The following is a 24,060-nucleotide window of genomic DNA, read 5'->3' on the forward strand; positions in this document are numbered from 1 at the left end:
AATGTTATCTAGTATTGGAACATTCTTGTCTTAACATCTTAAGCTGTCAGCTTTGTGGTACTTACACATTCTTCTCCATCTCTGCAGATGAAGAAATAAAGACAACTGACATTGTATCTTATAATTCCAAGTTAGGGAAAACTCCCACCCCCTTTTAGAAATTCTCTGTCACTTCTAGAACATTTACAGTCTTTCTGCATAACAATGTAAATTGGTCATATTTAATACTATTTTTTGAAATAGTTAAACATCAAGAGAGAGAAAATGCCCTAAATTAGTAGTCATGCCAGTAGTCAAGTAAAACTGAGTCAGGTTTATTTTTACATGCAACTTCAAAATGACACAGAATTTACTCATGAAGTTCATTATGCAGCAAATGAATTATCATCAAAGCAGAAGATACTGGTTTATGGCCAAGACATCTTATTTTAAAGCCATTAACCTGTTTAGACCATCAAGACAAAGAATACAAAAATGATACATCTAAGTATAAATAAAGCTTATTGTTTTTATTTGGAAGCAGTATTGCAATGTTGAGTTATATTCCAAGATATACCTTTCAGAAAATCATGTCAAATTTTTGATCATTAATATAAGTGAAGTGCCCCTTGGGAACAGGTTAACTCACTTAATCCAAATCTATACTCCCAGGTGGCTGAGGGCCTTTCCAGAATAAACTTTAGCTTACAGTATGGAAATTAGTTTGCTTTTAGAATATGTTTTTCTCCTTCTTTGGACTGACTCCCAAAAAAAGCCAAGATTGCATCTGGAGCTCTGACTGTTCCAAGTGTTAGTGAAATTGCTTGGACAACCACTTGTAGTAGTATTCAATCATGGGACATGTTGTATTACATTAATAAAAGAAACTAAATGTGTTATTCATTTACACTTTCTAGAAGGCGTCAGTTGATTTAGTTGTTCCAATTTTGAAAGGTATAACTGCACCCACAGACTATGTAAAAATGTCAAGAATCTTTAAATTTTGAGTTAGCTGTAATAGATTTTGAATGAAGGTACAGGAAAGAGATCATTCCTATTTTCAAAAGGCAGTATAAATCACACTATTCTGTCATTTATCAGTTGATTCCACAACTCATTTAACATAACAATTTGATAAAACCATAATAAAGGCCTCTGTATTTTATACAACCAACTAACTCTCCATTAAGAACACGGTCCTACTACAATAACACAGAGGTGCTTATTCGGAAGAACAAGCACAGGAATTCACTAAATACTTCAGCATCTCCCAGTCAGTGCCCACTCTGTTGTTTAATAAGGAAGAAACCCCCATACTGCAGCCTTTATCAAAACCAGGATCCTTCTTATAGGAACGCTGTGGAGGCTTTGAGATGCCCAATTCCTATTCAATGCGGGTGAAACTGATCTAAAGATTCAAAGGTCATTTAGTGGGGGTTAGAGACAGTAATAAAAGACAGTGTAGAATCACTTTTCTTTAGGAAGCCACATTAAAAAAACAAAATCCACCACAACAGAAGCATCTATCCAAGCTGTAAGACAACACTAATGAAGGAAGAAATCTTCCTATTTTATATCCTTTTTGTTTCCAGTTAGGAGGTTCCTAGGATCAAGGAAAAGGAGAGTATTAAGTCACAGAAAGTAAAAACTTCTTCAATGGATAGGAGTAAAAAAAAAAAAAATGAGGAAGGTTCACAAAGCTAAAATAAAATCACAAAGAGAAATACAGCTTGCTTAACAACATGTTTTGAAACCACTTACTTAACCATGAAATGATTGCCTGTGCCACACCCTGAAGTGTCATTTGAGCAAAACAATTTACTGTATTAAGCTCACTGTGTCTCGCCCTTTCACTGAGGACCACGGAGAAGAGTCCAGCCTCACCTCCTTTACCCTCTTCTCCATCACTGATACATATTGTTAAGACCCACCCTTCCCTTAAATACTCTGGCAAGTATTTGAAACAGTCTTTTGTTTACTTTACCTAATACAAAACAGATTTCACTGTTTGAAAATGAAAGGCATCTTTTAAAAAAACCCCAAAAAATGGATAACTTGTACAACTTGCACAACTTGCTGAGCTCAAGATTATGCTGATTTTCAAAACATATCATGTTTTTATGAATTCAAGCACTGCTGTGTTGTGTGATCAACTATAACTGTAAAGTGTTAAATACTAGGAGGTTATGCCTTACAGCATCAACCAGTTACTTAACAAAAAAGAAAAAATATCATTATGGGGAAAGGTATTTCTCTTCAAACACTCTGGTAACTATTATCACTGAGAACACTGAGCTCTAAGCAAGTGGACTACCAGTCTGCATAACAGCTCTCCTGAAGAGATTTATTCCTCCTGCATAAGGTTAGACGCCTTTATAGCTTCTTTACCTGTTTTTCTTTTATGTACTTTGGTGCCACCATGAGGTGCTTGGCCTGTTATAATTTTTAAATGGACAGGTCTAAAACCATAAATACATACACAAACAAACAAAACTCAGGTATACTTTTAGATTACCTAGAATGTTTGGCTAGGTTTGGTGGGTAGGTGTGTTAAAAGTCTGCTGGAGTGCACAAGTAAAATCAAATGGAATGGATTTTTAACAGTCTTAGGCAAACAATTCTTTAATGTGCCTGTAATATAATGAAGCACTACAAACCACAATAATTCAGCTAGATTAGCTGAATATTACAAATATTCACTACAGGCTGCCAAAGATGTACCACACTTAAGAAAAAAGGAAAAATGTTCCATATAAAACTACTCTCAAATTATCTTAGGATTTTTAAGATGTCATATAAATTTTCAAAGGGGTTAGAAAGCATTAATAAAAATATAAAGCAGCTTTTATCTATCTATCTATCTATCTATCTATCTATCTATCTATCTATAAAGGAAAAGAGAAAACATTAAGAAAAATAAAACCAAATTACACTGATGTATTTTAAAAATTCTGACACAGTATATTTAAGATACCAGGAAAATGGACAAGCTGCTTTCAGTGTTAATTTCTTTTAGCAACTATGTCTAACAGGCTAACTCCAAGTTATTTTTTCACATTTTGATTCTGAAATTTTTTTACTTACTGACATCAACAATAAAATTGCACTCATACCAGTAAGATGGTAGGTAAGAAATAAATCTTGTAAAACCTGATGAGGACAAGTTAGGCATTTGTTATTGGTCACCTGCTTTGATGTTTTTATTTGCTTCCAGTTAACTTACAAAACTTTCACACGGTAAATTTCAAGACTTTATTACTTGTCAGTACAATTAGCTTGCCTTGCACATTTCTTGGAAGCATTAAACTCAAAATGCCTCTGTTAAATGATCTGAAAACACACCTACTTTGCCCATCATTGGGAAACTATTCTTGCTTGCAAATATTATGAGAATTGTTGCTCTATTTAAGGAGATTACAGCATCTTAAACCAAACATGCCTATTGTTGCACAAAATATGCAGAAGGTAATATAGCATAGATGGCTTTTGGCTTTAACAGTACACACAAACTCTTTGCAAAGGTTTGCTTGAAGTCTCTGATGCTCTGGACAGAAATGTCTCAGAATCTGCCCATTCTACTATGTATTTGTACAGCCTAATTGTTGATATGTGTTAAAGCATCTACCAGTTCAAAATTACACCATGTTTAAAAAAACTTTAGAAGACCTTGAGAGGAAGAATTTGTCAACAATTTTTTCATCCATCAATCTCTGATTGATTACTTACTACCCACATATAAATGAACAAGGGAGATGACGTTTTGGTTTTTAAAAAATGTTCACATTTAGAATATTTTCTTTACTTCAATAAATTTTTTACCTTTTCATCCTGTTGTCCTGGAACATGACAGAACCAACATTTTGTCCTTTCACACCCACGTGAAGTCATGAAATAGTATCTGCAGTATTTACGGGGCAAGTTAAGTGCATCAAGGATCTGCTGGACTGAATGAGAAGCCTGGAATAAAATAAAATTACAACAAGCAGTAAAAGCCAAATAATATTTCTTGAAAGCAAACATGGTCTTTGGTTTTTTTTTTAATTTAAAAATATATACAAACTATAAACAAAAGCAGAAAACGTGATCTATAATTCAGCCTCTGAAACAACCCTCACCTCTGTACTGTACTTGCAGCATTTTAAAGGACACAAGGATCAATCCCTTGTCATGTCATGTTACTGTCTAATACAACAAAAGCCTGTCTTGAAAACCACAAAGAGGGATAATGCAAGAACTGCTAAATGAGATGGACAATGAGTATAGAGGAAGGAGAAAGGTGACAAGTTCCAGCACAGCTCTAAATCACCATCTGAGAATTCTGGGGCATCAATTTCCTTAACCCTTCTTCAGTGCCCAGCATCATGGATAAAGCAGGCTGTCTTGAACAAGTGAAACATTGTCTGCTTTTCAGTTCCACAAACACCAATAAAGCAAAAATCATTATTTGATTTTGCTTAAGCTGAAAACAGAAATCAAGAAAACGTCAATGTGAATAGCAGCCCCTTCATCACTGATTTTGTTCTTGGAAATTATACTTACTCAGTGGTAGCATCTTTAAAGGTGTAAAAACATAAACATATACAGATTCACAGTTTTTGACTTTATATATAGGGAATTGTCTAAATAGCCATAAGAAATTTAATGCCAAAGGATCAGGAATCAAAGACTTAACAACTCACACTTGCATTTTTCTCCATCTTCCATGGCTCAAAATCTCCATAATTCTTCAATGGCAGTGAAGTATTTCTTCCTGAAGATTTGTAACCTAAAAATTAGGATGAGGGCACAAATCACATAATAAAAATGAATCATACTGAAACCACTCTCATTTATCTTATTTTCCTTTATATTTATAGTTCCTTCAAGTCACAGCAACGATTAATGAAAATTTGATTAATGCAGTCTAAAGCCAGTAATTTAAATTACAGTTTTCTTAATTATCCTAAAAGTGAGACTTTACCCAAACTTCAAGAGTAAGCACATTTAAATTAAAAACTTCACTACTTTATCCAAGGTTCCTGCTCTAACTTACAGAGATAAGAAAAGGAATAAAAATATCCAGAAGTTTTAATTTCAAAACCTACCCACTTTATCAGTAATCTCTGCATTCCAACATCACTAGCCCTAAATTTAAGCTATTTTTTCCAAACTGATAGAAAACCTTTCATACTCATATGTTTTAAGGAATGCAAGTAGAAAGTTTAAGCCCAGTGTAAGTTACTGGTTTCTTAACCATGAAACTTGGTTTTAGAACTTTAATTATTATTGAATGAGAGTTTTCTTTCTTTGAAAAACTAATAATGTTAATGGAAGATAAAAGTTCAAATTTTCAACTCCGTATCTAAAGACAAATGAGAGTTTTTTGAATGCCCTGCATTCCAGGATTCCCATCTGGCCCCTTCAAAGAACGGAGTGTTCAAAAGACAGGGTGCTTAGCCCCTTCTGGCAAACTGTAGTTACTAAAGAGCATCCAATAATGAATGCTCTACTAGAGACTGGCACTAGGTATGTAGTTCTCCATCTCCATGTCTTCCTAACAGATAGGGCTATCACCGGATAGAAAGGACAGAGCATAATGTAGAGCAATGAGTATTAAATGTTATGTATTGTCACAGTGCAAAAACTTGTGAAGTGACGGTGGGCCACTCCGAAAGTGGATTGGATAGATTTAGTGACAACAAAAAGACTGAGAAAAGAGCCAACCACTAGCTATAGAAAAATGCCACTGGGAATTTGACCTTTCCTCCAGATTCTTGCCATCCCCAAGAATGAAGTTTTTGACCAGGTCCTTTCAAGAGTTTGTACTCTCCCTTGCTGATAGTAGGTCAGACTTGTAGGGAAGCAGGCCCTAAAGTGAAATAGCCAATCCTGCCTGCATAGTTCTGGGAATAAAAGGCTGCTTTGCCCTGTCCAGCACAGGAACTCTCGCTTTGGCAACTTTCAAATAACTTTAAGAAGGAAGACTTTGAAGAACTCTTCAGAAGGTGTACTCTGAAGGCTGAAGACGTGAATAGTTTCAAACAACTGGAGTGTGAAGACATATTCAAAATTGCTTTTTATAGCACGTGTTTCTTGCACTACCTGAAAATACTGTTAAATGACATGATGATAAAATTGTTCTACAAGCTCAGTACAATTTGAAACTAAACAAGAACCCTTGTCACTGATCTTAATTCCAGCAATCCATGTTTATAAATATCCATATTAATCAATAATTCTAAATACATTGATTTCCAAAGCACCTATTGCAAAGAAACAGAACGAACTATCTATCCACAAGTAATCGATTCCTATTTTTCTCTATCTTGTATGCCAAATAAACCCTGCATATATGCAAAGCTAAATGTCAGATTTGTTATGTGCAGTGACTGCAGCTCCAATATGATTTCGCTGGTGGCACAGATATCTGTCCCACGTGAAAAATATACTGGGTCAACATGAAGTGCTAAGTGCTACTTATTAAATCCATAGAATTATTTGATCCAGTCTAGTGAATGCCTCAAAAATATTTGAACTGGCATAAACAACAAAGTTCTGACCTTCAGCAACATGGGCAAACCACTTTAGCAAGTCTTATTAAGAACAATCAACCAACCAAATCTGCAGTCACATTTTCTGACCACAAATAAAGTTACTTGCTAATAACACATGTCAAACACAATGTGTCAGACTACTAAGAACACATGTACTCCCGTACCATTAGTATCTGAGAGGCATAAATACCAGATAGAATTATTCCTAGAATAGAATTCTGCAAAAAAAAAAAACCAACCCCAAACCTCTCACTAACCTACCATATGAGATCTTGCAGTTTTGCTTTTATATATGCAAAATAAAATTCCAGCCAACATCTTTGGGAACTGAAGACAGTCCTTAAGATTTCACTGGCAAACAAAGCACAAAAAAAAATTCTGAAGGGCTCATCAACACAGCATACCATACCATTTGTCCAGGATTTCATCTCTGTAGTTCCACTGAAGAGATTTACTTTTCGGTCATTCAATGGCAATCCTGATAGCAATTCACAGCTCACTTTGTATTTACAGTCACTGTTGAATATTAAAAACCAAAATTTTGTTAAAATTAGTTTGTTTAACCAAATTTAACAGGGGTTTCTTTCATGGACTGCATGCCTAAAAAGAGGGATTAGGTGTATAAAAGATAAGAATTTCTTCAACACTTCATGCAACACTTCAAAACTTGCCATACATTTAAACAGCCAGCGGTCCCAACAATTTTACTTTCATTACTCTCATTTGCCTGGTCCAATGTGATTATTATTTTAGCTGAGATTATTCTGCCCTAATGCATAACCATATGAAATTCAATATATAAGTAGAAGGGGCACCTGTGAACCACCCTCCTCTCTGATGCTGACAAGAAGATTGAGATGATTTCTGTCACCTCTGAAGAAGCATCTACTTTATATTAGTCTGTTATGTAATATCTGCCAAAGAGTAAATCCCAAGGCTTTTCAAATTACATTTAAAGAGTCAACTGTTTTCTTTCCTAAAAACAGACGATTGGACAGAAGACTTAGGTGATTTCAAAGAGAACCCCAATTAAAGACTGTTCCACTTTTATTCCCAAATATGTACATTCCAGAGAATTAAACTACTAAAATGTGGTGTTTTCAAAAATAAGCTAAAAATATTGCTAGCAAAATACTTGGTAATCTCTTTCATATTTGTAAACAAAGCCACAAGAAATGTATCATCCCCTTTCATGAGATCTTGCTCCCCTCCCCCCTATCAATTAAGAATCCTGGTTCAGTACAATCCTGGTATTAATCTGCTTGCTCCTCTGCAGACAGAGCTGCCAGCTCCTACAAGGGATTCAAGATATTTAATACTTCTCATAGCCAAGATAATTCAAATAGTTCCTAAACTTTGGGAGGTTTTCAATACAATTTGAAACAGAAATACTACTGTAGAGAGGAAGAAATTCCATCTAACAAACCCCAATTTTTCAAGATGAATCTTTATTCTATCAATGCATTTGGGTTGGTTTCCAGAAGGAACAAAAAATCTGCAGTTTTAGTTACTTGGAAATTTCAAATTACCACATAAAATCTTATGCTTCTTATGATGCCAGCCTCAGCTCTGATACAATAGGATTTTCATAGCAGTTTCCCTTCAGATTTCTTTAATCTAGACATGAAACTACACACAATTTTGCCAGGAACTGTAAACTCTACAAGCATTTTATTTTTAGTAACAGCATCACTAGAAGAAGAGTTTGCTAAGAACAGCAACTATATTTTCTTCTATATAAAACTTTGCAATGGTAACACTCTTCAGTAAAACTAGAGAAAATAGTTTAGCTCCAAAGGAAAGCCTCTTCTCTAACCACAGAGTACTGCATTGCACAAACCTATTTTGTTCAGCACAATCTACTTATTCTATAATATAAAGAACTATTTATGCTACTAAGGCAAATTTAAATGGGTATTTTATAGCAGAAGGAGGAGCTTGGAGCTCTCTAGTGGATTAACAAAAAGATGCAGTATACTCCACTGACAGACTTCTGGCAGACTCAAGTCTGTTGCAGAAATGAGAGTGTTGTTGGAAAAAAAAACAGTACTCTCTTCAATGTCAGCTAAGGTTTCTTGGTTATTTTGAAAATTACTGTGTCCTAACCCTAGCCAAAACAGGGTTAATTTTTGCAGTAGCTAATTGGTGATTGCTGATCCTAAACCACAACACTCTAAAGTATGTAATTTCTCTTCTGAATTACTTAAGAATTTCATCTTAAGTATATATTTCCTACAAAAACTAATTTTCTGTCATTTCTGGACTGCTGATGAATGAAAATTTCTGACAGTAATTCAGGCTCAGACAATCACCCACCATATGAAGTTCAACAAGGGAAAGTGATGGATTGTGCATCTGGAATGGGGCAACACTGGAAGTACAGAGAGACTGGGGAACAAAAGAGCAGTTCTGGAGAGCAGCACTGTGGGAAGGGAGCTGGGGTCCTGGTTGATGGCAAGTTGAATGTGAGTCAGCAGTGCCCTGGCAGCCAGGAGGGCCAAGCGTGTCCTGGGACAGCATCGCCAGCTGGCCAAGGGACAGGACCGTCCCACTCTGCTCCACACTGGTGTGGCCTCACCTTGAATATTTTGTGAAGTTTTGGGTGCCACAACGTAAGAAAGGCGTTAAACTATTAGAGAGTGTCCAGAGGAGGACAATGAAAATGGTGAAGTGCCTTGAGGGGAAGCCTGGTGAGGAATGTCTGAGGTCACTTGGTCTGTTCAGCATGGAGAAGACCGGACTGAGGGGAGACCTCACTGCAGTCTGCAATTTCCTCATGAGGGGAAGAGGAGAGGCAGGCACTGATCTCTTCTTTCTGGTGACAGGACCCGAGGGAATGGCCTGAAGATGTGTCAGGGAAGGCTTAGGTGGAATATCAGAAAAAGGTTCTACACCCAGAGGGTGGTCAGGCACTGAACAAGCTCCCCAGGGAAGTGGCCACAGCATCAGCCTGATAGAGCTCAAAAAGCATTTGGACAACACTCTCAGGCACATGGTGTGACTCTTGGGAATAGTGCTGTGGTGGGCCAGGAGTAGGACTTGATGATCCTCATGGATCCTTTCCAACTCAGCTTACTTAGTGTGATTTGGTAAATCAGACTAAGAAATGTGTACAATAAACACTGCAAACACAGCTTGAAGCTAGAAGAACAGTAAAGAAGCATGTCCTTAACTGCATGTGACATGTTTTTAAGCACCTTTTTCTACTGCTGTACAAATATTTGTCAGCCTGAATTTGAATGAGATCTTTCAATACTTTCATAAGCAGAAAAGTAAAAGAAAAGGTTCATTACCTATTTATTACTAATTTTTTGTTTTGTTAAGTTCTGGTAAGTGCTACTGTGGCAAGAAATGCATCTTATGCTACACTCACATTGAGATACAAAAGTGAGACACTGTCATGAACGTAATATATTTTGTCGCCAGTCAAAAGTCAAAATAAGCCCTATTGTCCTGTCAGGCTATGACTACACTTGTTCTGTACTTTGTAGAGTGAAATTATATTATTTCACGTATTTATTTTTTTCATCATGTGGTTACAGTAACATGGAAAACTGAATTAAATACTGGTGGTGCTCAGGTAACAACATCACGTTTTATTTGTATAGTAACTGGGGAATACCACAGGTTACACGAAAGACACACTATACGTACCTTTTTCCAGCTTCACTCTTATTTTCTTCTTCAACATCAGGCACTCCATCTGCAAGCTCGAACTGTGAAGATATTTAAAAGTTATTTTTACAGCAAAGCACTACTAAGCCTGTTATGCTTTACTCTACAGACTTAAAACTGTTAGTGATCATTGCAAGGTGTGGTAAGACAGTCTTAACTATAGAAACTGTAATTTGGTGTGTAGGATTATTCTTACAACATCTTTGTTAATGGACATGCTGCCTTTACACACTGTGTTCTTTAAAATAGTGCTTGTTAATTGGAAAAAAAGACAATGTAGCTGTCTTCACTTCTCTTTGCTCCCATGATAATCTCAGCAATTTTTACGCCCACTGCCCAACTTTAACTGTGCCTGACAGATGTGTGGAACACCACAAAAGTTATTCCAGCAAGTTTAATGAAATTTTAAATTGCACTGAGGAGGAATTAAAGCCTTTTTTTTTGCTCAGCTCTACACAATTGTGGACAGTTAAAAAATCCCCAACGATATGGAGAAAAAACGACAGCACAAAACATATTTGGAGGAGAGAATCTGAAAACTAATACAGAATGAAGTCAGAGAATCCTGGCTTTGTTTTGTCCATTCTTCATGAAGTAACTTAGGACTTCATATACTATTACAAAGTGATTATAGCCAAAGAATCAGAGATGCCTATGCTCTCACTGGATTCCCAAACTTTATTTTACCAGTTTCTGAATAGTTTTAGCATCTTCTCCATGTGTAGTTTTTGCCCTCACAGGATTATTAACTGGAAAAACTACCAAAAAAGCATAATCTGAAAATCTCCCCGGATGGTGGAGTACCTGCAGTAAGTGTTCGGCCATTGCATTCCCCCTGCAGGTGTGCACTGCTATTTTCTATCCACACACAGAACAGGTTTAGGTAGGGCTTAGTATGCATTTTGTGGTTTGAGTTTAGGTTGGGTGAGATTATTTGTACATATTTTCTAGTGTCCAACACATCACAGAAAAGCAAGCACTAGGACACTGATTTTATAAAGCCACAAAGCCATGAAACAAGCCAAATGGGACTGACCTGGTAATACTGCAACAAGTACCCCACCTTCAGCAAACCTTACAATTTGACAGACCCTTTTTGTCTCTCCAAAAGATCAGCAAACAAAAGGGCACTGTTAACTTTGTGAATTGCATGTTAGCCGCCCCAATTCCATTTGCTAAAGGAAATGTTTCTCTTCTTTTAAACAATTTTGAAAGGGAAACTGATTCTCTGCTATTTGATTAACTTCCCAATTACTTACCAATTTTAACCCTGTAAATTTTACAGTTTAACTTATCCAGTTAAAACCACCAGCCACTCCTGAAGTAGTGGAAAACAGTAAATGCTATCAGCAACTACATATGAGTGGCAGAGAGATGTAAATTCCAATTCACTATCAAAGAAGCAAATAGTGTACATTATCAAAGAAGCAAATAGTGTAAAACTTCAGCAAATCATAAAAGACCTAGACTTATTATCTAGAGAAGGGAAGACAGAGAAAGGTCAGATAAAGTCAGTAAGCATGAAAATGATTCCCTCTGAACAGCCAGAAATCTGTATGTTAAAGGCCCCTTTGCCCAAGTAATGAAGACCAGAAAGATTCTTCTTCGATGCACGATGGCTGTGCAGCTCCCCAGCTTTCCAACACTGCCCCCTCCTTCTGATACTGAGAGGCATTTAACAGCAACATTTGAAATTAGTTATGTAATGTAAAAGTGTCAGACATGCAAACCGCTACTCATAGGTGTACACTGGAACAGTAATTTTCATAGCATTACTGCAACAACTGATGTAATAATATCCTGTTTCACTTCAATTTGAAACTTAATTGACAATTAAAAAAAATCAAGTTCTGTTACGCAAAGATTACATTGCCAATACACACTCATCTATGAAATGCTAATAGTCTTTTTATTTCAGGAAATTTAAGATTTTATTGATAAAACAGCATTAGTTATCAAACTTATCCAATTATGTGGATTGTAATTTCTTAAACTATTTAAGGAGAGGACACATAATTTCTCAGTACCTTTTCATCCACGTCCAAACTTGTCAAAAGTTCATCTAGTTTGCTCTGTTGCCTATCTTTAAGAAAGCCCTCACTAACATCTCCTGAAGGACTGCTTCCTCTGGAGGAGTTGTGGGTCTTCACATCTTCAGCTGAAAATGTATAAACGCACTGCTTTATGTGTTTCCCATGCTACAAGACAACAAAGCTTTTATTTCCTAAATATTACAAAGGCTTAGAACCAATGACATTTAAGAACTCCTAGGACCTCCTAAATGTGAAATTTATATGGAAAAATATTTCATGCTTAAGGCAGGAACCATTTCAAATAAATATTAGGCTGAATCTGCAATGAAAATTCTATCCAAGCTGTATGTTCTCTAATGGTCCTTGTAGAACACAACAACACATTTACTTATAGAATACTGAATTCAATACTTTAGAAATAAATTCAGTTAAGCTTTTTTATTAAAACACAGCCAAAGATATGTGTGGCAATTCACTAAGCAAAAAGACTTACTCTTTGCTAGAAAAGGGTGTAAGCTAATCATACTGACATGATACAACCATGAACTAAATACAGAAAGCTCTGAGAAACTCCAAATTCCCGTAATATAGTAAACTCAGTAAGAATTCAGTGTCAGGAAATTTCAGCACCTTTTGCAGATGCCACAGGAAATGAATGACACACCTGGCTGCAACTTTCTGAAAGGGCTGTTAATGTACAACAGAGGAGTTCTGCATAGAATAGAAATTCACTACTAGATCACACAAATGGCTTCCAACTGCACTGAGTTGTCCAGACACAGGAAGAAAGAATCAGATTAGTACTGGAAAGGCTTTTCTCTTACAGTCACTGGTCTCTGTGATCATCAAGTACAAGACACATCTGGCTGAAGACAGCATACACAAGATTTCCACTTGAAAGGTGAAGAGGATTGATGCCATCCAGAATATTTTAACTGTAGAACTTTTCCCCCTTCTTAAATGGTGAAGTCACTAAGGCAAGGAGCCATGACTTCACTAACTTAACACAGGAAACCAAAGCAGTAACACCTATTTCTAAATACGTATATAGGCAGCAATTAGCAAAGTCAGGCACCCTTATTTTGTTCCATGCAGGTCTTTTTTAAAAGTCATGTATTAAATGGTAAGTTACTGTGTGCATATTCATCTAAGATTATGATGGGATCCTGGTTCTCAGATCTGGGAAGAAGGACTTTAGGCACCACGAAAAAAACCAAAGACTTTCAGCCTCAAACTTTGCTACAACATGAAGTAAAACAGCAAAGAACATGCAGAAGTTACTGAATAGTACAAAACTTGTTGCCAGGTTTGGCTTCAATCACCTCAGCACTGCAGATTCCATGGCACAGGCTCTCATCTCTTTACATGACCAGAGGCCTAACTGTGCACTTCCCCTTGACTTGTGTCCATTTCTTGGTATCTGAGCTCTTAAAACCTCATAACCTCTTATTTTGCCTTCTAATACCTGAAATCTTCTCCTCCCCTGATAGTCTCTAGTCACTCCTTTCCAGGAGGCACTATCTGCCAAAATCACTCTTTCCACATGAACATAACATATTAATGTGGAAAACCAGCACAAGAGGTACTGTCACAGACACCTTTCAAGCCTGAAGCAAAATCAGCATGCAATGTCAGAATGTCAGATTAACAATAAGCTGACAAACTGACACCAGGAGGGAAACACCACGAACCTCCAAAACCACTCTCAGCACTCCGTGTGTTCACCACTGTCAGAAAAGGGCTTCTATTCAAAGTCAAAATCCTGTTCTTCCAACCTATCTAGTAGAAACTTCTACATTAGGTATACCTTGGTATACCAGCAGGTCTGGTATGCAAGCTGTAGAAAACAAAACAAATCACATTTATGTGCTGCCTAGCTGGACTGTTCTGCTTTAAATAGGAAGAAAAACCTCACTAAATCAGAAGTAACCTTATTTCATTAAAAACATCCTTTAAAAACAAAACAGTGTCTCAGTGGAATGGGCATAGCATCCACAGAAAACCCCAAAAGGACAACCTGGAAATAAACCTGACTACAAAATTCTGTGTGCTGATGAACACAACAGAACAACCACCTCTAACTCTGACCTAAACTCCAAAGCACTATTACAGGACTCAGTGTCTTACTATGATCTCAACAGCTAACAGAATTCTTTGCATAAAACTGTCAGAGAAATGTCAAAAAACCCAGAACCGAAACCAAATGTAAAAACCTCACTCCAACCCACTAGTCCTACTAACAGAAAAGTACTATAGATAAGTACGTGTCCCCTGTATGACTCAGGCTTGTGTCATTTTGAAAGATGTTGACTCAATATGCATTAGGAAACAAACTGCTGTAACAATTAAAAGATAACACAAAACCAGACAATATTTTTTTTTTGTGGAAAGCAGAAAGCCTTGGTTTTGTCACAAAACATCTTTTTTGTTTATTTCTTCTTTTGATTATATACCAAAAATTTCCAGAGACCCTTACCTTTTAACACCAAATTACAGGAACTTTCAGTACCACTTGACTTTCCAGACTCTTGCATGCATCTGTTTTGAACAAAAAGTGTACTTAAAATTTCCATCTTGCACAAAAGCAAAAATAACCTATCAATTACATAAAATCAAAAGTTCTCAGTAATACTTCTAGCTATGGACAGAACACTTACAACCAACACACGTTTTAAGACTCCTTTCAACTTTCTCTTTTGGCTTTCTTATGTTCATCCCTTCAGATGTACACCTAAACATGTTAAGTAAAACCAAGACATTTCAAAACCCAAAATTTTCATTAAAAGCTCATGATCTCATTTAATCTTTGCCTAAAATACCGGGAAGGGAAATTTTCTCTGTATAGCAAATCAAGAAAATACTGTGCTAATGAGCCAATTCATCAGTTTCTAAAAAATGTGATTTATAGTAATTTTATATTCAAGATCATTTGCTTAACAATGAATCTCAAAGAGAGTAACAAAAACAACTGTTCATAGGAAGATACTTCCCCTATTTCAAAGATAAGTTAGGAAAAAATACATACTACTCCTTTGAAAAGCTCAGGAGGGACAAATACGTATCTTAAATGTTACACATAGAATATATAAAACATGATCATCACACATTTTACAAGCTTGTACCTGGTAAATGACACCAAGTGTAATGACACCAAGCTGTCCAGTCAAGGCAACAGAAAATGTCAAACAAAAGCATATGTGAAAAATTAGTTTTACTGCCCCATTCAGGCTTCAGTCAGAATGTTTTCCTTATGCCTGGAAGTGACCAGCATTCTTCTCTATGCAAAACGCAAGCACCAGAGAAATAACCTGCTGAAGTCCCAGTTGCATTTGGTAAAACTCAAAAAAACCCTCAAAAAAAAAAAAAAAAAAAAAAAAAAAAAAAAAGAACTGGCCATGATCTGGTATTATCTGGTAATATTATAAGTTACCTGATAAAACTGTGGTAAGGTCTATTGCCTTATTTCAGTATTCTCATATTGAATCATAATATTAATACATATTAATATGTATTAATATATTCTCATACTGAATTATAATATTAATATGCTCCTGACTGGTACCAACTAAGTTTAATCACCATCCAATAATCTTTGCATCAAATTATGGAAGGCAAAAAGCAAAACAAGAAATTTTGCCTGTTCCTTTAGCAAATCCAGGGGAAATTCTAAGGAAGAAGAACCATGCCTTTTTATTTCCCTTGGCTAATGGCAAACAAATTCAACATGTATAAGAAATAAATGAATACTCCTTCTAATAAATTTACTATGCTACATCCTAGCTACTTCTCAAGAAGTTGGATGCTCCTACTACAGAGTAGCCCTATTCTCATTTTGGCAGAAATTTTATTCTGTTAACGTCTAAAAGTTTTATATTCTCATGTTCAAAAAAGTGTTCAGCACCTCAAAGAAGTTTCCCTTCCTCTTTTGCACATGGGTTTAATGAAAAGGAAAGCATAAGGAGAGCAGTGAGTAAAAAAAAAAAAAGAATGCAGTTATAAGGGGGTACAATCCTGAAAATAACTGAAGTGTTACTTAAAATACAGGTAACAAAAAGCCACCTAGAAAGACCACACAAAGAAAATTGAAACACTCATCCCAATAAAAAACTTAATCTTCAGAGGAAAATCTTGCATTATTTCTATCTAAACCTCTTTTTTTTTTTCTCTGAAAAAAAATGAAAAATTCAATCTTAAAACTTATTCACTGAACACAAGTATCAAAGCTTAAGAAAGAAAACAGGCTAAACAATAGATGAATTCATTCCATGAAGAACTACTATCTCATTTACAAAAGTTAGGTTCTACTTTAAAGTTCTTTTCCTCCTCCTGTGACTTTTATTATCCTCTCCAAACCCAGTAAAACATTAACACCTGGAGCTTGCTGAATGAAGATGCAGGATGATAAACCTCCACAACACCTTAGCCAAATCACATATCTGAAATATATTCACATGTCTGGGGACAGGAGAAAAAGAGGAAAGAAGAATGGCAGAACAGAACGCTACTGTAGAGACAACCATTTACTCTTACAGTTTCAAGAGAAGAATAAGCTACACCTAAAAAGTAAAAACATTTTTAAGTATGATACCACTTTACAACTAAGAAAACCGCCTTCAAATGGATATCTGCTATCTCAAACCAAGAACATTATTTTTAATTATCTTTGTTTTTATTTTTATATTTCACTTCATTTAAACAAGCCCTTTAGGACTACCTTGTCCTACAATTCAGAGTTTATCCCAGCTCTTATGAAGAACAAATTAATCTATCTGCATTCAGAATACTGTCATAGACACTCAAAATCAAATTTAGACACTCAAAATCAAATAAAGAAATAATTTCAACAGAAATTAGTGGAATTCTGTAAGGAAGCCTGACCTCTACAACAGATATGAGATAAAAGTACTTGGGAATATTGTGATAAAAAAAGAATTATATGCATACCTAAAACTACTCTCTACTGAATATGTCTTTTCTGAGGTAACAGGAGATTCAGGCTTAATATACACCTTTGTGTCTTTAATGCAGTTTGCAGAGGATGCTTTCACTGGACAATTTTCACAGCGTGCAGGTGCAACCTCCTCTTCATTACTGGTTCCAAAAAGGTCAGGGTCATCCTGAATCACATCAATGACAAGAACATCTTGGTTGTAAGCTTCAATGACATCTGGTAAATTCTGACTTTTGTGTTGTGAAAAATTCCCTCTTGATTTTCTATCACCATTTATTTCTAATCCACCAAGGCGGTCGACTGCATTCCAAGAATGATCAGGAAAACTAGATTTCAGCACACGCTCAGTACCATAGAAATCAGGCACAGATGGCTCTGGCTGTCCATCAAGAAGAGGATGCGGATAAGTAGAAAAACTTTCAGGGAGCACAGACATCTCATCAGAGAGGTTTACAGAGCCATGGTGCTGGAAGTCCTTACTATCCATCTCATCTGCTTTTTTCTGTATGGAAGCTGGAGATGTAGCATCACCCATGACAGGAAGAGGACGCTGCTCAGACTTTACCAAGAAAGTCTCTTCACCTGTCTTCTGCCTTCCTGGACCAGTGCTTTCAAGAAGCTCTAGTGGACTACAAGTTTTGCTTTCAAATGAATGGACAGATTCCCGTTTCTTGGATTTAGGTTTGTTTCTGCATAAAGGAATTTTGAATTTTGTCATGTTTCCAGAGGTTAAGGGTTTAACTAGGTTTAAATCAGAAAATGTCTGCTTCACTACTGATACTTTAGGGCTCAAGTTTATACTTTTTGTGTTATTTGCAGAAGTACCACTCTGGACTCTCACAGACACGTTTCTATTTGTCACATCTCCTTCATTTTCATCCTTTTGTTTTGTTATACTGTTCTGGACTGTCGCAGGCAGGTTTCTGTTTGTCACATCTCCTTCATTTTTATCTCTTTGTTTTGTGCTATTCTGGACTGTCACAGACAGGTCTCTATTTGTCACAACTCCTTCACCTTTATCTTCTTGTTTTATTGTACCATTCTGGACTGTCATGGACATGTTTCTTTCCGTTACATCTCCTTTATCTTCATCTTTTTGTTTTGCTGTAAAATTCAAAGTTGCTGTAACTTCTTGCACATCATCAAGGCTAAAAGCCACAGCACTTCTATCTGTATTAACTGGTGATTCCCCATTTTCATTGTTCACTGTCAAAGTCCCATAAATATCCACAGAAGAAGATTCCATTGTTTCAAGTGAAGGCTGACAGTCAATATTTGGATCAATCTTTTTATGAGCAATTTCTTTTGTAATTTCTGCCAATGATGTATGCAAATCCAGCTGTCTCACATTCCCAGTCACTGCAAAATGCTCCACAGCTTTAACACTGCTTTTACCAGAGGAATCCTCAAGAGCAGCCTTTAAAAGTCTTTTTCCTTCTGAGATGAACCTATGATTTTTAAGAAACCATTCAGAAGTCCTGGCACAAGATTCAACAGGCCAAACTTTTTTACCAGTCATGGGTATTGTTCTTTGACAGGTAAACTGCTGCAATTTCTTAGTTACTTTGTTCAAATTTCCTCTTGGCTTGCTTTTGTGATGATCAGAAACATCATGGACCTGAGCTAACGCTCTAAGGCTACCTGAGGCAGCTGCATAACCTGCCTCACTGCTTGAATTTTCTCCTTTTACTATTGCAGAGAGCTCAGATGTCTTCTTAAAGCCAGTTTCAAATGCAAGTAATTTGGTACTATTCTTTTTCCGGGCTGACACAGTTTTTACTTCCTTTTTTTCTGTATCAAAATCTGATGTATGATCATATGAAGCTGAGAGAGTATTATTTAGTCCTGAAACTGAAAACGAGCTTGACATGGCAACCGCTGCTTCTGTTCGTAACTCACACTTCTTGCGTTTACTAGCCATGTCTGCAGATTTCTCTGTGATTTTCATCTTTTTTCTAGGCTTTCTACCAATATTCCACTTTTTTCCCCTTAAACACTTACTGCTGTCACTCAGGCAGCATGAAACACAGCCTTCTTCATTTTCATTCTTTTCTTTATTAGGTGATAAACCACCTTTTATGAGTGATCTCTCCTTTTGCATTCTACTAGTGCTGCAAATTCTATCATTCAGGTCTCCAGTACCATGGGCTACATGGAAGAATCCATTCAATTTATAACTGTTGGTAGTTCCACTAGCTGAAGGCTTCACTAACGTGTTGATGTAACTACAGTCCTCTAACACCACAAATGGATTCTTTTCGGCTGCACAGAGCAAGCCAGTACAATGGTTTAGGGCACTACTGCCACGTTCAGCATCACATTTTGCAGATGTATTCATCACTTCAGCTGCAGTCACACTTAAACTTTGCAAGCGCTTGATATGACCAGATCTGTGTTGCCTTTTTCTACACTGCACACTGGGCTCTTCTGTTACAGCATGGCATAGAAAGCTCTTGCTTTCAGTGTTACCTGAAGCAGAAACTGTAGAAGATCTAGAATAGTGAGATTCCTTTTCCTCAGAATCTTCTACCCTGTTTTGCTTTGTCTTAACCTTCTTTACAGGCTGTGAAGTACCAGAGTCTTGCTCAATTGCTCTCAACTGCTCCTCTGCTGATTAAAAAACCAAAGTGTCATTAAAGAAACTCTTAAGAGAAAAAGACTACCCTATTTTATAAAGAGAACCAAAACCCCCAAACACTAAAGGCTGCTAAAGAACATGACACTATATAAGGCTAAAATATTTCTGTGAAGTTTTATGGTTTTTTTAACACTATTGGGACACTTAGAGTAAAAAGGATGTATTACCTTCAGGAAAAAATGCAAAGAGGAACAGAACCATATGGTGTCATAAGGACACTGGAAGTTGTGTATTTGCTGTGTATTCCACACAGATGGAAAATAAGTAAGAGCAAATCTGGCAAGAAAATGCAGATGCTGTTTGCACACTCAGCCTTAAAATCTTTTGTTTACACAGCAGGCTCTCTGCAGTAGGAACACTTATTCGTAAGAATATCTTTCAGAGACACAGTCCAACCAAATGCATCTGACTAATGAAGAAGATCCATAAAAATTGAAGGACTTGCATTTTTAGAGACTACTACTTTTTATTTGAAAGCAAATACAGATTATGTAAAAAACTGTATATCTGAAAATTTAGACTAGGGAATGGACTCAAGAGCACACTAGTATAATGCTGGTTTTTTAAAGGTAAAACACAATGTTAATACCTCAGTCTTTCAGAATATGGTTTTTAGATAAAATATTAATAACCTACAGTAAGTATATGTCATTTGAATGTCCACTTCAAATGTAACGTTCTTAGACAATCATCCTGAAAAAAAGAGACCTTAAAAACTCCTCTTTCAGCATTGTTCCAGTTTGACTCAACATTATCTTAAAACATCAAAACACAATCACTGCTTCTACATCTTTTGCGATTTTTCAGAAAATAGCAACTAAAAAGTTCTGAGAGCAAACCCCAGCATCCTAAAAAGGCAAACATTGCAACAAGACAGCATCATACATAATCAAAAATAAACAGATAATAGACAGGTGAATGAGGAATTGACTGTCTTTTATTCTGGCATTGCTGAAACTACTGCCCCCCGCTCGTGTTTGAGGCTGACCACCTCTGAAGAAACGGGTATGCTTTTGAGAGAAACAAACTCCCAGCACTCCCTACCAATGGCCTGCCTGTTTCTGTCCACATCCCTTCCTCTCTCCCTTCCTCCCCCACTTTCTCTGCCCCCTTGAAAGGCTAACTGGTCTCCTCTCCTTGGTGTTAAGTAGGCTTCTTTTCTCCTTCAGGAAAAGCCTTTCCTCTTTCTGAAAATCTGTCTCCTTCTAAGACTGGTGGCATTCACAGTACTGTGAAGCACACCCTATCTTTTCTCAAACTAAGTCAGCAGCCAGTTTTTAAAGGGGTCTTACTTCACAACCAATTTGGGAGCCTAAATTCTGTACCTGTACTTCTACAATGGAGCTACCAGTGCTTACCACTTTCCCCTGGGCTCTCTGGTCTTTTCTGAGGGCTTGAGCTCTGCTGCTCTTCTTTCATGCAACGCTTCTGAGTCTTTCTTCTGGTTATTGGTTGTTTTTGTCCACTCAGATCCTGCAGCTGCTGGGACAGCAAAGCATTTCTGTTCCTCATACTAAGAGCTCCTTTCCTGGACTCTGGACACTGTGTATGCTGTTTCAGCAAGGCAGAACTACCCCTCTGCCTAGGACCATGTACTTTTGATTTCCCCACTGATCTCCTGCCTTTCTTGCCCAAGCATCTCCCTTCTTTTTCCTGTGTCACTAGTGTTCTTGATCCAACTAATGGACACCTATTCAACCTCTCTAGTATATCAACCTTTTCCTGAGGTTTTGGTTCAGGGACAACTTCCTGAGTACCCAAAGTCTTCCTAAAATCGGGGATTTGCATATTCTGTGTCATTGTAGAGTCAGTACATTTCACTTGAGTACTCCATGTGACCTTTTGGGGTTGAAGAACTTCTGGCTCTGGAAAACAGGATATTCCATGTCTCTCTGTGCTCTCGATTTCCCTCTTCAAGTTTGGGACTTGTAATTTTATTTCCATACAGGAATGTTTGCCTTCCGTTCCCGAGTTCCCTGAACCCTTGCAGAAACCTGAGTAGTTCAGGTCTTCTGAGTAATGTTCATTCCTTTCAATCCCTGCTGAGAACTTTTTCTGCAAAGGAGCTCCTGAGAAAAACAGCTGTTGACTTTGACCTGTCCCTCTTAGAGTCTCTTCCCAGCACATTCCCGCAGCCGTGGCTGCTGCTTGCCTATCTTCACATTCAGCTGCGTCTGAAATTAGTGAAGCTACACCCTTGCTTCTTCGGGGAGACTTCCTGTGCTGGATTCCCTTGGTTTTTTTACCTGGGAATTTCTGTCTGTTCTCACCTTGCTCCTTCTGCATGGGCACAGGAAGAGTAAAACACTTAAAGGAAGTACAAGAGAGCCTGGCAGGTTGTGGAAAGGAAGGTAAGGGCTGCTCAAGCTTTCTCTTGGGTGCCAGACGACGACTCCGCTTGGCTACCAACTTTCCCTCTGGCTCACACCCTGCCCGCGGAGAGCCGGGGCTGACCTCCGGGTCAACCGGCTTCACCTCGCCGGCTCTCACCACCTTCCCTGACCTCAACTGCGGCATCTCGGTGGCGCAGAGACAGCAACAGAGCCCACAAAAGCCGCTCGCCAGCGCACCTCTCGCTGCAACCTCGCTAGCCCGGCACCCACGATGGGTGCAGGCCCGACCTAGGAGCGGGAGACAGCCCCTCCCAGGCTGCCGCCCCCGGGGGAGCCCAGACCGACGGAAAGGAAAGCCCAGGCCGCCCAGAAAAAAAACACGGCCACCGACAAGTCCTTCCTGACACCCTCACTGCTCCCGCCCCCAAACACCCACCCGGAGCAACCTCTCACAGACCAGGGCGCTGAAGGAAGCGGCCCTGCACCTCTCCAGACTCAAGAAGGCCGCTGCCTGCAGCCTGCCGCGCCGCTTCCCCACCCTCTCTGTCTCCTGCACTATCTGCCCTCGTCCACCGATCCGTTCCCCTCGTCCAAAGCTCCGCCTGCCCGCCCAAAGAGCCGAGCTGCCGCCGCGCAGGCGGGCAGTGGTGATGCGGCGGCGTGAGGGCGGCTCCGCGGCGCGGCGAGGCGAGGCGGGGGGCGGCGGGAACACCCGCCTGGCTGCGCTCGCTCTCTCGCCGGATCAGCGGTGCCGCCTGCGCGGTTAAACCCCAGCGCTGCGGGTGGCGAGCGCGGCTCCTCCGGGCGGCCGTGCCCCCGTACCGGCAGCCCGCGGCCGGGCGGGAGCGCCTTGGTTTGCGCTGCGCAGCCGTCGTGCTGCCCCCATGGTGCCCGAAGCGCCGTGCGGGGCGGCGGGCCCCGCCACGGGCACAGCCGCAGTCGCGGGCTCACGGGCGCCCAAGGTGCCGGGCTTCGGTGTGGAACTGCCGGAGCCTGTGAGCAAACGCCCAACTCGCCCCGAGCTCGGAGTCGCGTGGGTAAACACCCAGGCTCGCCCATTTCGTCAGGCGTTCCATTCCCCCTACCCCCCGCCCCTCGAAGATTCCTTCTTCGAGCACAGCGCTTCAGAAGCTCGCCAACACTGAGGGGCCACGCGGTTGTTTCACAGAATCACAGAATGGGTCAGCTTGGGAGGGACCACAGTGGGGTCACCTGGTTCCACCTCCCTGCTCAAGCAGGGCCATCCCAGAGCCCATGGCACAGGGTTGTGTCCAGAGAGTTCTTGAACATCTCCAGTGAGGGAGACTCCGCAACCTCTTAGCATGTCCAAAGGAGAGCAACGAGGCTGGTGAGGGGCTTGGAACACAAGCCCTATGAAGAACGACTGAGGGAGCTGGGGTTGTTTAGCCTGGAGAAAAGGAGACTCAGAGGTGACCTTATCACTCTCTTCAACTTCCTGAAGGGTGGCTGTGGTGAGCTGGGGGTCAGTCTCTTTCTCTGGGCAACAACAGACAGACCAAGAGGACACAGTCTCAAGCTGCGCCAAGGGAGATACAGGCTAGAATTAAGGAGGAAGTTCTTCACAGAAAGAGTGGTCAAATACTGGAATCATCTGCCCAGGGAGGTGGTGGAGTCACCATCCCTGGATGTGTTTAAAAAAAGACTGGATGTGGCACTTGGTGCCATGATCTAGTCGAGGTGTTAGAACATGGGTTGGACTCGATGATCTTAAAGGTCTCTTCCAACCTAGAAATTCTGTGATTCTGTGATTCTTTCTGGGCAACCTGTTCAGTGCTTGGTTATCTGCAAAGTAAAGATGTTCTTCCTCACATTCCAACAGAGCTTCCTGTGCATCATTTTCTGGCTGTTGCTTCTTGGCCTATGGCTGGGCACCACCAAGAAGAGCCTGGCTCCATTG

General features: G+C 38.9%; 1 protein-coding gene across 1 annotated transcript in view; it reads right to left on the reverse strand.

Annotated features, from left to right (window-relative positions):
• The window catches only part of TOPAZ1 (testis and ovary specific PAZ domain containing 1), a 36,381-nt gene extending 13,929 nt beyond the window's left edge, over positions 1–22,452 (reverse strand). Inside the window, exons 1-8 of the mRNA XM_038128713.1 lie at positions 21,168–22,452; positions 17,165–19,781; positions 14,697–14,758; positions 12,215–12,345; positions 10,167–10,228; positions 6,922–7,028; positions 4,659–4,744; positions 3,799–3,936 (exon numbers count right to left, since the gene is read on the reverse strand). Of these exons, the coding sequence (XP_037984641.1) occupies positions 3,799–3,936; positions 4,659–4,744; positions 6,922–7,028; positions 10,167–10,228; positions 12,215–12,345; positions 14,697–14,758; positions 17,165–19,781; positions 21,168–22,326 (4,362 nt within the window). The 5' untranslated portion in view covers positions 22,327–22,452. The remainder of the gene's footprint in view (positions 1–3,798; positions 3,937–4,658; positions 4,745–6,921; positions 7,029–10,166; positions 10,229–12,214; positions 12,346–14,696; positions 14,759–17,164; positions 19,782–21,167) is intronic.
• Positions 22,453–24,060: the final 1,608 nt, after the last annotated feature.

Source organism: Motacilla alba, chromosome 2, assembly GCF_015832195.1.
Source record: "Motacilla alba alba isolate MOTALB_02 chromosome 2, Motacilla_alba_V1.0_pri, whole genome shotgun sequence".
Lineage (NCBI taxonomy): Eukaryota > Metazoa > Chordata > Aves > Passeriformes > Motacillidae > Motacilla > Motacilla alba.